The following is a 15033-nucleotide window of genomic DNA, read 5'->3' on the forward strand; positions in this document are numbered from 1 at the left end:
AGTCTTTTCCTCAATAAATAGCTCACCCACGCTGCTACTACAGTCCCCTGTCATTCACATGTAAACTCCCTCAATAGCTCTGCACTTCTTTATGTTGTGTCAGCTGTCTCAACAGGAAGCAGATGACAGGGTCAAGTCAGGATAATTCACAATGAGCTTATGCACAAAGGTGAGCCAAGCTGGAGGAACTGCAGGCACAGTGCAGTCCCTCGGGACCGTAGCCAGGAAGCTGTTTCTACCCTTGTGCCTGCCGGGATGGATACAGGGATGGGGCATCAAACCCGAAAGGAAAGCGGGGCTTCTCCAGTCATCCGCTGAAACCAGATTTGTGGGCTTTGTTTTCATTTTGTTTGATTTTTTTTTTTTATCTAATTCTTCTCAGACTAGTTCTTCTGTAAAATACAATAAGATTATTAGAAAAAAATAAAATTTGAAAACACATAAAATACAAGCCCCAATTTTTTATTATTAGATTCAACAGGTAACAGATATAAAATATCTCTGTCAAATTGCTATAAAAGTGTATAAACTCTCTCAATTTCTGTTCTTATCATAGGGCCAAGACAGGCCCGCCAGGAGAGAGCCAGAGGAGCGAGTGCCCCAACCTTACTCCTTACTCACCTCTCACTCCCACCACCTACCAAGCCCCACTGGTCAAACCCAGCCAGAAACCAGACAACAGGGACGATCATTCACACTGCCTGCGCTGGGCAGCCTCCCAGGGCAGAGAGCGGGATGCAGAATGCAAGCGCGGGCCAGAGGAACAAAAAGCAATATCAGAGAGCCCAACCCAAGGTACCCCAGAATCCCATTTTCCACCCTGTCTTCTTCCTGCCGTCCAATATTCTTCCTACCCAAACCAAATTACCCATATTCCCATAGCCCCCCACCCACAGCCCTGTACTGTACTTCATGCCTGGAAGTTTTTACTCCTCTGCTCCTGGCCAAGTCTTCCTCATGCCTCAGGACCTTAGAGGTGATCATGGTCTAGGGTACTCAGAACATTTGTCCATCAGGCTCCTTCTTTAAGTAGCAAACCCCACTTCCCTACATATGAAGTAGGCACATGGCCAAAATGTAGTTGGCTCGTTCAGTTAACAAATATTTACTGAGAATTTAGTATGTGCTGTCCTGGGTCATAGTGTTCTAGGTCCTGCTAATACAGCACTGAACAAAAGAGCACTCATTCAGATACGGGAAGGGCTTGTTTATTGACTGGTAATCATAATTATGGGCCTCCCCAATGACTCAGCGGGTAAAGAATACAATGCAGGAGGCGCAGGGTCAGTCCCTAGGTGAGGAAGATCCCCTGGAGGGGGAAATGGCAACCCACCTCAGTACTCTTGTCTGAAAAACCCCATGTACAGAAGAGCCTGGCAGGCTACAGTCCAAAGGGTCGCAAACAGTCGGACACGACTGGGTGACTATGCACACAATCATAATCCGCCCCCAGAGCTGGGCTGTTGGCATCTGGAAAGCCCTGTTCTTTGTCCCATTAGGGAGGCCGAGCCAGGAGGACATGCATGAAGCCCTCCTCCCTGGCCACAGTCAGAAAGCATATCGGTCACAGAGAGTGACTCGGAGGGGAAGAGAATTGAGACGAAAAGAGAGCACCTTGATTACCTTGTGATGCCTAGATCTAGTCAAGCCTGAAGTCTACACATGAGTTTCCCAGTTACATGAGCCAGTAAGTTCCCCCTTTTTCTTTTAGGCTTATTTGGCTTCGATTTGTGTCACTTGGAACCAAATGAGACCTGGTTAATACAAGGACTCAACTCAAACTTTTCCTTCTTCTCGGTATTTTCCCTGAATGCCTGGTGTAAGACGGCACAGTTTGAATGCTATGACCACATACAGATGGGACCTCGAGCTTGACGCTTCATGGAAAGAATCAAACAGAGCTCACAGAGGATAAGGACTCAGATTTCTGAATACCCAGGGGCCTTCAGTATATTAGATGCCCCCCAAATAATTGTGGAAGTAGCTAATAATGAATTCTTGCAGTCAGTGAAGCCCCATAACCAATAGTATATATCATATGTATTTATATACCCTGGAGAGATGAATTGACTGATATTAAGAGACTGAAAACAGGTCCTTCTGTGATCTGAACCTACCAGGGGCCCAAAGGGTTTTCCTGGGTCACACAGCCAATGGGAGGCAGATGTGGGATTCAAATCCAGTCTTGGATCCAAAACATGTATGCTTACCCACTACCCCGCATGGGCTAATCTATAATGCTGACAATTTCCCAACTCTGAAAGTCTATCAAAATGAGGCACAGAGTTACGGTGGTAACAAGTGACAGAATCCATCTTTCTTGCTAGAAAAAGGATGTTGGAGAGCTGTCATGACCCCATTTCTCCTAGACAGGGAAGAATTTCTAGTCTAAGGGGAGGCTGTATTTCTGAGTGCTTCATTCAACTACTAGAGTCAATGACAACAATAATAGCTACAGTCAATCTGCCAAACTGCTAAAAGCTCTACCTCAATTCATTTAATGCTTGCATTAGCACTGCGAAGTAGGGATCATTAACCCACTCTACAGGTGACAAAGTGGCGATTAAAACACGCAAGAGGGATGCTATCAGCAGTCAGTGGGAAAGCCAAGACCCGAATCCTGGTCTATGGCTCCAAATCCTGTGTTCTGTCCATCTATGCCTCGAGAGATCCAAACCCAGTTTGTGACAGAACAGCACCAGGGTTCCTGCCTGTCTGCACTTCTGTGGGCCTGGGCGTGGCCCCAAATGGTACCTGAGGGATGCAATTACAATAGTTTTACTACATGCAAACATGGAAAATTTTAACTTCATTTAGGGTTGTTCATAGCATGCACTCCTCCAGGAAAGCTATTTTTCAAAAATCAATATTGGGGGAGAAAACTGTTCCATATGTTACCATCCATCCTTCTCAGCTGTGTCTTGTGACCTTTCTACCTTCCTCTTGCAAACTACTGACCTTGACTTTCTCCAGCATAAAGACAAGCAATCTCCTTAACTACTTAGCAGTGAACCAAACCAGAGAGACCTGGTTTTCACTCATCTTTTCAGAAAGCCTTATCTCATCCAAACCATTGCTCTTGATCCCTCCCTTCCTGAAATGATCACAATGAGCTTATCTGAAATGAAAGCTTCATCTGTGGTCTTAGGGCATAAAGGGGGACTTTGCTTTAAAATCAGACTAAAGTTATCCTGTGCATGCAAACAATCAGAAGACCCACTCTTAAATGTTACATTGCAAAGCCACCTTCCTCAAAAGAACAATATTCCATATCTTTGATAATTCTACCTTCAGGATTGTTGGAGAATTACACATTTACATATATTTGTACATTAATTAATTAGCAGTTTTCTCAGCCAGGATAAATGATCTGTACACCCTGAGTAACTTACTCACCAATCTCTCCTCCCTACAACCAACCACTGGGCCTTCAACACTTATTAAGTGTAAAGCACAGGTCACAAAGCAGTACTTACAGTATGATCCTACTTGTTTTCAGGAACTTTAACAGCAATCATTAGGACATTAGAGAAAAAGACACCAAGATGCTATTAGTTGTTACAACTGGGTCATGGATTTGAAGTGATTTCTATTCCTTTTATTGATCTCCATTCTCTGAATTTGTCTACAAAATTTAGAAATAAGAGGTTTCATACCAAAATAATCTACTAAATCTGAAACCCTGTGTTCCCCCTGTTGACTTCAGTCTCACTTCCCTCCCTGGAGCTCAGTGGTCCCTAAGCTGCCACCCAGGTCTGTTCTCACTGTACCCTCAGTTCACCCAGGGCCTGACGCCAGGGCAGAAATTGAAAGGGAAGGAGCTCTGGGACAAAGGGTGGAGGCAGTGGTGGGGGGGCGTGGACCCAAGAAGGGATTTCCCAAGCCAGCTGCCCCAGCCCTGTGTCACTTCTGGACTCTGGAGACATCAGCAGGATGGGACCTGCAACCTCACCCACCCCAGGCACCATCTTTGGAGACACCACCAGCTACCCTGGTCTTACCCCTCCCCATTTACTGCTGCTGACTGGAAAAACTGAAGGCAGTCCCAGAGCAGGGCCTCTCCCTTGAGCAAGCCCACATTTGTGGTTAAAAAGATATGGTTTCAGAAGTCAAACTTTTCTGGAATTCAGCGCATTTCTGATCTTTCCCATATCAAAGGAGCGAAAGCTAGAGAACCATGTACTGGTCACCAGTGGCTACTGCTCCCCCAGCCTTGGCAGTCAGTTCTGCCCAGCATAATGTGAACTGAAGCAACTTCCTGATGATGCTTGGAGGTTTATTCAGAATACACAGACACAGGAGATGCCAGCTCACCTTGTGAGGAATTTCAAAGTGACTCACCCAGAAGCCTTAGCCATTCCCAGAAACACAGCTTCACTCTTTGAAAATGCATTTGTGTCCACATTTAGGGACGTTACTCCCAGGACTGTGTGGACCTTGCAGAGAAAGATCATTTTGGGTGAACAGCCCCCAGCTCTCCCTGACTTGGCAGCCCACCAGGAGCCAGGTTGCAGCCGGCTCAGGCAAGGAGCTCTGTAAAGGCCCAGGGACTCAGAGCAGGACAGAAAACCCCCACGTCTGCCTGTTCTCCAGCAGCACAGACTGAGAAACAGCACCAGCTGCTGTAGCACTGCTCTCTCATTCTAGAACCCGGGTGAGGGTGGGAGGGTTGAGTGCGATCACTACAGTGGTCAATAAAATCTATTGTCCAAACGGGACATTTGGAAAGTGAAAACTGGAGCGGGGAGCGGTACTATTAAAGCTATGCCAGAATACTAGATGCTAAACAGGAAACCCCAGACAAGCCAGAGTGTGGCCAGCCAGAAAACACGTCCCACTTCTATCGCCAGATGAGAAGTCTGTTGCGAGGATGGTACGCCCTTTCCTCCTCAGAAACATGTGCTACTGAAGAAAATCTACTTTCCTAATCAAACCAAGGCCCTTTCCAGCAAGTTTCCCAGCATCCCAGGGAAAGGAGAGGAGACTATCACGGGAACAACGAGGCTGTAGCAGGGCCCTTATCTGTCTGGATCACAACTGCATCTCCAGGGCCAAGGCAGTGTTTGGCAGCTCATAGGAGCTCAGTAAATCCTTGCTAAATTAATGAACAAATGCCTGAGCAGAGCTTCTAAAGCCATCCAGGGACTTCAGGAAACGAGAGACTTCAGTTCAGTTCAGTCGCTCAGTCGTGTCTGACTCTTTGCAACCCCATGAATCGCAGCACGCCAGGCCTCCCTGTCCATCACCAACTCCAAACTCACGTCCATCGAGTCGGTGATGCCATCCAGCCATCTCACCCTCTGTCATCCCCTTTTCCTCCTGCCCCCAATCCCTCCCAGCATCAGAGTCTTTTCCAATGAGTCAACTCTTCACATGAGGTGGCCAAAGTACTGGAGTTTCAGCTTTAGCATCATTCCTTCCAAAGAACACCCAGGGCTGATCTCCTTTAGAATGGACTGGTTGGACTTAGCAACCCTAAATAACACTGTTCTTCAAACTGGGTAACAGTTTAGGTTTGAACTCTATTGCATAAACAGTTATGCAACTGCCCTTTGGTGGAATTTATAAATAAATATGAAACATGTGAAGCTTTCAAATACCAGGTTGAACTGAAACCTGAAACTGTAAGCTCCCAAATAAACTAATTGGAGAAAAAATAATTTTGAAGCTGCTGCTGAACTTCAAGTCAACTGAAACTACATCCTGCAGTGTTTCTAACATGATCTCATTCAAAATTTTCTTGGCCAAAACTGGTACTGCATCAACCCCATCCTCACTAAGTATACATTCTCTGCAAAGCAGGGGCCATGAGAGAATTGGATTTGCAAGAGATTTAGTGGAGGAAATGTCTGTCAAGGCTAAAGGAGAAGGCACAGGAAAAGGCAAGGGAGGGCTTTCAGACCATGATGTGAGAGGGACACCTGCGAGGAGAAGGGAGAGGAAGAGGGGGAGGAAGGAAGGAGGGGTGGGAAAGAACCACCTCGGGCCTGGTGCACTTCTAAGTCTGGCCTGATGCTTTGGCCAGACTGATGGGCAATTCTGGAGCCAAAGTTGCCAGTAGAGGACTTACACGTCCCGTAGGAACAGGCCAGCATGAGCACCCTCTGTGTCAGTCACGGGTTGGGAGAACGTGGCCTCGGCACGAACACAGTCGAGGAGCAGAGGGGCAGCAGCCAGTCCTCTGTGTCCCCACAGCGCCAGCCCTAGGCCACATGTCTTCACAGCCTTCACAGGTACTGCTTCAAATAATACTTTCCCTGGAAATAACTCTTGTTTTTATAAATCCAGACAGGCTCTGGTGAAATTATGCCAGCTCTCAGTTGAATAGTCAAAGTAGGTAACAAGTAAACTATCCCACCACCACAATCTTTTCCTCCCTACAGCTAGAATTTTTCATACCACCAATCAAGATCAAATTTTCTCATAGAATCTCAATCAGTGGAAGCTTTTATTTAAAAAATAGAAGTCTATTTTTTTTCATTTGAATCTTTCCAAATAATTAAGCTTGTCCTGAGCAGCCTGCATGAGAGCTGCCCGGAGGGACTGAGAAGGGAGGCATTTAGTCACTGTCATCCAGCAGTAAATTCTTTATGGGGTTGGGTTTTGAGTTCTTCGTGCTGCTCTTGGTCAATCCATGGCTGTGATTCCGGTCCAGAAGCCATCCAGGGAGAGCAAGGGCTGGGCCATCCTTAGCTCTTACCCAGATGGAACAATTTCCGCAGAAACGCTGGTCCTCCCCAGTAGCCCCTGTAAGAAATGACACAGAACAGTTCTTTGCATGGGAAAAAAAGGGGGTGGCTTCAGGCAGCAGGATATTTAAAGCCAGGCTGCTCACAGACACTGTTTCTCAGGCTATAAAGCAAGACTGACAGCAAGGTAGAAAGAACCCAGGTCTAGGAGGGTGCAACTGACCTTAACACTGACTTGCTATGTGAGCCTGGACATACTGACTCAATTCAGCAAAACTGTACGAAGCCTCTACTACGCGCAAACTGCAGTCCTCTCTGCCTTGAGCAGCTCGTAAATTAGGTACAGGTGTGGGTTTCCAAACCTATTGGCATTTTGGACCATATACTTCTCAATGGTAGGGGGCAGTCCTATTCAGCAGCATCCTTGGCCTCTGCTCACTAGATGCCTGTAGCATCCCCTCCAGCTGTGACAACAAAATATATCTCCAGATATTGTCACATGTCTCCTAGGGAGCAGAAGCATCCCTAGCTGAAAAACACTGGTGTCTACATTTTGACTTACTTTCTCAAAAGGTTTGGGAGAGTCAAATGAGATTTTTTTTTTTGCAACAAGGAAGAATTAAGTTTGTCACTGTTTACTTATTGAATGTCTACGATGTACCTGTCTCTTTATGTATTGTCTTATTCATCCCATCCTGTGAGGAAGACAATGTTCCTTTCATTTTACAGATAAGACACTTAAACACAGAGAGTTTAAGCAACTTGCCCTAGGACGCATAGCTGGTAGGTGGCAGAGGTGACTCAAACACAGGTCTCCAAAGCTTAGCTCTTAATTAGTATGTTTTCTTTTTCTTATAATAAAGTACTTGACAGGTCAAAGTGATTCACTATGATTATGATGATGATGATTTATGCAGCAGCAAGAGAGCGCCAGAGCATGAAAGACAGGAGAATTGGTCACTGCCGGTTATAAAAAGAAGATGCTGTGTCCCCGTGGGTGGGTGGTAGCCGTGCTAGGCTCCTTCTCTCACCCAGGGCAGCCTCTTGCCCACCACGTCTGGCTGAGGCTTCAGAACCCTTCTCAGACTGCCATTACCAATCTATGAGACATGACTTAGCAAGGTGCATCCCCTTCACCTGCTCAGGGTCATATCTCCTGAAGCCGGAAGGCCTCCTTGAAACAAATCCCCTGTACAGGCTGTCGCAATCTGCTAACAGGTATGCCTCTCCCCCAGGTGATATACTTACCTCAGCATCAAATTCCAGTAGAGGAACGGCATCATGTCAGCCTTCATGAGGTACATGGAAAGTCTCTCTTTGCTCTGGTCAAAAGGGAAGGTTTCCAGGGGCTCAGCGTTGTAGTTAAACTCCGCAAGAATCACACGATTGTAGCCAGTCACCAGCGGACACGACGTGTAGCCATCATACTGTGATTGAGACAGAGTTGGAAAGTGGCTTTTTTTCATGTGCTATCTAGACACCTTGGCTTCCCAGGTGACTCAGATGGTAAAGAATCTGCCTGACAATGTAGGAGATGCAGGTTCAATCCCTGGGTTGGGAAGATCCCCTGGAGACAAAAATGGCAACCCACTCCAGTATTCTTGCCTGGGAAATCCCATGGACGGAGGAGCCTGGCTGGCTACAGTCCATGGAGTAGCAAAGAATCGGACACTACTGAGCGACCAAACCACCACCACCTAGACATCTTAGAACTTATTATTTACTCTGAGCAGTGGTAATGTTTTCCTTTTTTGTATATTCTACTTTGTACAATGAAAATATAGAAATTATATAGCAAGGATATACTAAAGGCAAAAATTGAAGTGCCCATAAGAGAGAAACTAAGAAAGCAGCAAAACTGTGGGAAAAGTGTTCATCCAGAATGGAAGATGGTAAGTTGAGACAGTGATTCTTACAAGGCATACAAACCTTCTTCACTGGTCTTTGATTCTTCATAATCAGAGAAATTGTTCTGTCAAGTATTCCTGATTGGGCAGCTATATAAGATATGGAAAAGTCAGAAAATCAGAAGTGTCTAGATTCTCCAGGAAAACTAACTTGCAAATAATTTTAACATGAAGAAGTTAAGAAGGCTCCATATCCCATCCCTCTAGATTGAGACTAGAACACAACTCAACCCAGTGATGGACTGTAGCTTTGCCAAGGACCAGACAAACCAACAGGACGGGTTCCTGAGGTGGCACAGTGGAGGCCCAAACATACAACCCGAATCTGATCACAGGGAACTACCAGACAATTCTAAATTGCGGCATTTTCCATATAATACCCAACCAGCACTCCTCAAAAATGTCAATGTCGTGAAAGTGAAAAAGCAAATGTCAGAGGCTTGTTCTAGATTAAAGAAAACCAAAGCGACATGACAATCAGTGTGGAGTGTGGCCCTTGACTGGCTCACAGATTTAAGGGGAACTGGGGATGGTGGGGGGAAGAGTGGATAGGGAAAGCTAAAAAGGACACTTTTAGAAAAACTGAAGAAATTCACAATGGGTTGTATTGATGATTTTATAATGTGATGTTCAATCCTTAGACATGAAAATGATCTTGTGGGTATAAAGGAGAAAGTTCTTCTTCTTAGGAGACAGAAGTTGAAGTATTTGAGGGTGAAATATCATGATGTCAAAATTTACTTTCAGATGACTTTAAAAAAGGTACATAGAGTGATCAGACAAAATATTCATTTATTGGTTAATTATTATATCATATTGGTCACAAAATATGAATAATTGGTTAATACCTGAAGGGCATATGGGTATTCATTGTACTTTCAAAGTTTTCATAGGTTTGAGATTTTTGAAATGAAAAGTTTGGGGGAAATGACTATAAATAATAAGGACATTCGGTGGATTTCCTAGAAAGCCTTTCTTTGGTTGACATAGTCAACAAAAGTTACACAAGTTCTGTGGGTATGTAATTCACATGAAACGCTTCCATACCCACAGGCAGGGAGGTTCGTGTTTTATAGCATCTAAAAAAGACAGTTCCTGTCTACCGAAAACAGAATCCGAAAGGCAATTCTCTCCATCACTGCTAGAGCGGAACATCGACGTGAAGAATTTAGTTGCCCAGACTGAGGCCTTAATCGTGTACCAATCAGGGCACTCTCCACTGTATCTGTCTTAACACAGCAATATTCTGCTCTGCAAGCTTTCATTGACTTGCATGTGTTTTCTGGGGAAACAAATGCTTCCCTAGTTTTACGGTGTTTCAGGCAGAAGAAAAACAGCCAACCTGGCCAGCATCAGGGATGTTCCAAAGAAGACCAGGGATGTGAGCACAGTAGCATGAGAAGTTAACAGAATTCTAGAGAGCTGGAAAAGTGGTACCTCTCTCTCCAATGTCCCCCTCCCCTGAAAACCACCCCTCTGACCCAGAAAAGGCAGATGAGGTCATGCTACTCTGGTGCAAAGCATTCAACAGATACTTTCTTCTTTACACAAGACTAGGTTCATTGACAACTAGGTTCATTACACAACACTAGGTTCATTGACAACACTTCTGTTTTGGGGAGACCAAAGGCGTTTTTAGGCACAAAAGTTTCTTCATTAATATAATTAGCATATAATGAAATGCCGCTGGTGTCCAACTTTTGTTTTTGTTATGGCGGTGCCTTAGCAGAAGGCACCCCTGCTTTGAGCGAGGAGGGAACATAGCTCAAGGCCTTACCTACGGCGGCAGCGGTCTTTGATGTCGGCAGGTTGGTACAGTCCCCGATCCCAAACACATTTGGGTACCGCTTGTGCTGCAGAGTGTCTTTGTCCACATCCACCCAGCCGGCAGCATCAGCCACAGGACTCGTCTTGAGGACATCTGGTGGGCCCATGGGTGGTGTAACGTGAAGCATTTCATACTGCAAAAAAGGAGAGCATCCAAATGTGTGTTTGTTCCATTATTTCCATAGCCGCACAAGCTCTGGCCCCGACTCCCTGACACACACATGGACTATGGCTGCACAGAGCACTGTACAGTTAGTGCTCGTACTGATCCAAACACTTGCCAAGATCATCCATGCTCCCATGCAAGGCAGTGATAAAATAACTGACGTGGTCTCCCCATACAGAGTTCACGGGATTCCTTTGGCAGCTGGCATGGGGGAATTTGAAAAACTGGAGTGAACTTCACTAACATTTTGAAAGAACTCATTAATGATTCTACTTATTACTGAAATAAAGCGGTGGTGTATCTCAGTTGCTGTCTTCTTGACCCTCGGCTGATGACTTGTAAAGTCTGGTTGCACCAGGTTTACTCTGCAAAGAGGTTCTCAGAGTGCCTAAAGCTTGTAAAAAACCCATATTAGGAGCTGATAAGCGAGCACCATTCTCAAATATGAGTCAACTCTCAAAACACGAAAAGGAAACCATCAAAACACCAATTTAAGGTGAAATAAAGGCAGCAAGAATATTGGCTAGCACTATGAAGAAGGAGTATGTTAGTACTTGGATCTGAAGTTCTGAGAGACTGTATTCTTGTATTTAAGGGCTTCCCTGGTGCTGCAGAGGTTAAAGCGTCTGCCTGCAATGTGGGAGACCTGGGTTCAATCCCTGGGTCGGGAAGATCCCCTGGAGAAGGAAATGGCAACCCACTCCAGTATTCTTGCCTGGAAAATCCCATGGACGGAGGAGCTTGGTGGGCTACGGATCGCAAAGAGTCGGACATGACTGAGCGACTTCACTTTCATGAAGAAGGAGGGGTCTAATTCAGTATTGGGTTTACTGAACTATGCAGGAGGCAGGATGGATTTTTTTTTTTTTTTTCAAAAAAACCTTTATCAAGGAAGGCTACCTTTGGCAATTAGGCACTGACCCAACCTAATCAGTTTTGATGGCTCATATAACTCTTTTGTTTATGTGATATGCTTTTTTGGTTGTTTACATAATATTTTGTAGTTTATTCTACTTCTTTTACCAACTCCATCTAGCGATTTCAAATTGATTGAGTGTTCACAAAACATTTCATTATAGCGAAAACCTTGTGATAGTCAACAGCCCGATTTTCATAAGAAGTTCTGCATCTTCACCAGGGCCTGGCAGTCATGATGGCAGAGGGAGTCAGGGATGTGACTTATATTTACTCCCACTCTCAGTTATGAGCTTAGTCAACCTTAAGGTGGAAGAAATGGAGCAAATGTGCAGTGCTTTGCAAAGTACCCTAGTTGGCTCTCTAGTGGCCTGGGTCCCTGAGGCTGTGTCTGTTAATTTCACACAAACTGAGCACGTGTCTGCAAGACAGCAAATGGAACAGTCAACCACCATCATCCACCAAATTATTAAGGCCATGTCTGCGTTTCTGAAGTTAACCAGAACTGAGGGCCAAATCTTACTAGCATCATCTCTATTAGAATTAATATGTGCTTGAATTTCACAAATACACATGAATTTCATACATCTTTTCTAGAAGAGAGGTTAAATATTTCCATATAATTATCATAAAGGGATGACATTTTACTTGAGCAAAACAACCACTAGGATAATTTTTTTAGATTTGTTGGAAATTAATACTGGCATTCAGATATAGCTTTTTTTATCAGTTATTTCCATAAACTGAATCTAGCGAATAACATAGTTCTCCTTCATTAACATAAATAACCTATTCAGAGTAGTGGTGTTCAAACTTTTATGTTTATAAAGAAGATCTGTAGAAAATTCAGGTTCCCGGGCCCTACCACCCCAAGATCCCAATCCATTAGGTCTGGGAGAAGAACGGGAATGTGTACTTTAACAACCTTCACCCCAATGATACTGAAACATGAAACCTGTAGATGACAGTATTAGAAACTCTGGCTTGAAGGAATAGGTTCATTTAGAACGAAAAATGAAATGCTATTACTTAGTCACTTCACCTTTCCTTTCTTTTTCTATGAGGAAATGCACTGTACTGGATAATCTCCAAACTCTCTTCTAGTTCTAGGATGCCGTGATATAAAACAAGTTCAGATCTCTAAAAACTGGAGACTTGGGCCAGTTCACAAGCTCTCTATGAAGGATCAGAGACTAGAGGCTTTGGGTACATTTAATTCTTTACGGTAGTGGTGCTCAGTCCTGGTTACACATGAGAATCATTAGGGGAACTTTGGAAACTCCCAATCCTCAATCCAGACCCCAGACCAATTAATCAAAATCTCTGGGAGTTAGACTCAGGCATCAGCATGTTTTGAAAGTCCTCTGGGTGATTGAAATGTGCAGCCAGAGCTGAGAGTCACTGCTCTAAAACCTTTTGGTAGATTTTTTTGAAATTCATATTTTAAAGAGTAGAATTAGGTCTGAAGAGAAAATCTAATCTAAAAGCCTATACTTCAAAAGGGACACAAATAATCTTCTTTCTTTATAAACCCTTCAGAAGAACAATAACCATTTATTTATCCAAGTCCCTATCTGCAAGGCTTAACTAGCCACAGCACAGCAGAGAACCAGAGTGAAAAGGACCAATAACAAAATTAAGTTCGTGCACTCAAGCTCATACACTTTGCTCATAAAAATATGCTGTGGGCCCTCACACACCACCCATCTGCTTTTACTTTACATAGAATTTAATGAGTTTGGCTATCTCATTTTCCAGCCAATAAAAAGATTAGAAGTAGCTGTTTTAAAATGCTGGAGCTAGAAGGATCTCCCAGTCACAACTGCCTGACAGCTAGGAAGGAAGAAAACAAGAAAACTACAAAGAGGATGCACACAAAATCAAATAACAGAGTAGACGGAGATCCTTTCATAAGGGGATAATTAGCCCTAAACAACCCAGTAGGCCCTAGATGCATAACTATATAAGAGCTACTCAAAATGATGACTGTGAGCTGGGGCAAGGAGACAAGCGTGGGACATCAGAAAGCAAGGAAGTGCTCAAAAATGTAATGGGGACATGTCACAAGGACATTAAGGGCCATTCTGAAAGAGTTCCTGCTGACCCAATCTGGGACAACTTGAGCACCAAAATACTTAAGGACAGAATGAATTATAAACTGAAATGAACGTATCTCCTGACATAGCAATAAACAAGACATGTCACAGCCATCTGCAATTTCTGGCCTCCAAATAGGAATGAGGGCTCCCAAAACTGCAATCCAGAGGATGCGACCACCCCCCACAGTGACTGCTGAGGAGCTCAGGGAATGAAGAAGCAAGGTGAGCAAGGAAACAGGACTGGACCAGATAGCAGAGGTGCAAAAGAAAAGAATGAATTCAGTGAGCCCAGAGGCTTGCATCTTCCCATACACAGAATGCTGAATTCCTTAACTTGCTACCTGATCTTTGATCTTCAGGCTGCCTGCTCCCTTTGTTACAAACTGGTATATAGCCTGACTTCCCCTCCTGCCTCCTTGGAGCAGTTTTCTCAGAACTACTGAGATGCTGTCTGCCTGACTCAGAGTCCTAAACATTCCTACCAAATAAACTAACTCTCTACTTTTAGGTTGTGACTATATTTTTTAGTTGACAAAACCAGTGGGGGAAAATACAGGCATTCATAAGTTCACCAGTTCAGTTCAGTTGCTCAGTTGTGTCCAATTCTTTGCGACCCCATGAATCGCAGCACAACAGGCCTCCCTGTCCATCACCAGCTCCCAGAGTCTAGCCAAACCCATGTCCATCAAGTTGGTGATGCCATCCAACCATCTCATCCTCTGTTGCCCCCTTCTCCTTCTGCCCTCAATCTTTCCCAGCATCAGGGTTTTTTCAAATGAGTCAGTTATTTACATGAAGTGGCCAAAGTATTGGAGTTTCAGCTTCAACATCAGTCCTTCCAATGAACACCCAGGACTGATCTCCTTTAGGATGGACTGGTTGGATCTCCTTGCCGTCCAAGGGACTCTCAAGAGTCTTCTCCAACACCACAGTTCAAAAGCATCAATTCTTCGGCACTCAGCTTTCTTTATAGTCCAACTCTCATATCCATACATGACTCCTAGAAAAACCATAGCTTTGACTAGACGGACATTTGTTGGCAAAGTAATGTCTCTGCTTTTGAATATGCTATCTAGGTTGGTCATAACTTTCCTTCCAAAGAGTAAGCATCTTTTAATTTCATGGCTGCAATCACCATCTGCAGTGATTTTGGAGCCCCCCAAAATAAAGTCTGACACTGTTTCCACTGTTTCCCCATCTACTTGTCATGAAGTGATAGGGCCAGATGCCATGATCTTAGTTTTCTAAATGTTGAGCTTAAAGCCAACGTTTTCCCTCTCCTCTTTCACTTTCAAGAGGCTCTTTAGTTCCTCTTCACTTTCTGCCATAAGGGTGGTGTCATCTGCATATCTGAGGTTATTGATATTTCTCCTGGCAATCTTGATTCCAGCTTGTGCTTCCTCCACTCCAGTGTTTCTCATGATGTGCTC

General features: G+C 44.3%; 1 protein-coding gene across 4 annotated transcripts in view; it reads right to left on the reverse strand.

Moving 5' to 3' along the window:
- Nucleotides 1-6429: 6429 nt before the first annotated feature.
- The window catches only part of SQOR (sulfide quinone oxidoreductase), a 78465-nt gene continuing 69861 nt past the window's right edge, over nucleotides 6430-15033 (reverse strand). For all 4 annotated transcript variants that reach the window (XM_069596650.1, XM_069596649.1, XM_069596651.1 and 1 more), the window contains 4 exons: nucleotides 10374-10557; nucleotides 8619-8686; nucleotides 7938-8116; nucleotides 6430-6747 (listed from right to left, as the gene is read on the reverse strand). In XM_069596650.1, coding sequence (XP_069452751.1) covers nucleotides 6690-6747; nucleotides 7938-8116; nucleotides 8619-8686; nucleotides 10374-10557 — 489 coding nt within the window. In that variant the 3' untranslated portion in view covers nucleotides 6430-6689. The remainder of the gene's footprint in view (nucleotides 6748-7937; nucleotides 8117-8618; nucleotides 8687-10373; nucleotides 10558-15033) is intronic.

This window comes from Ovis canadensis, chromosome 7, assembly GCF_042477335.2.
Source record: "Ovis canadensis isolate MfBH-ARS-UI-01 breed Bighorn chromosome 7, ARS-UI_OviCan_v2, whole genome shotgun sequence".
NCBI classification, from domain to species: Eukaryota; Metazoa; Chordata; class Mammalia; order Artiodactyla; family Bovidae; genus Ovis; species Ovis canadensis.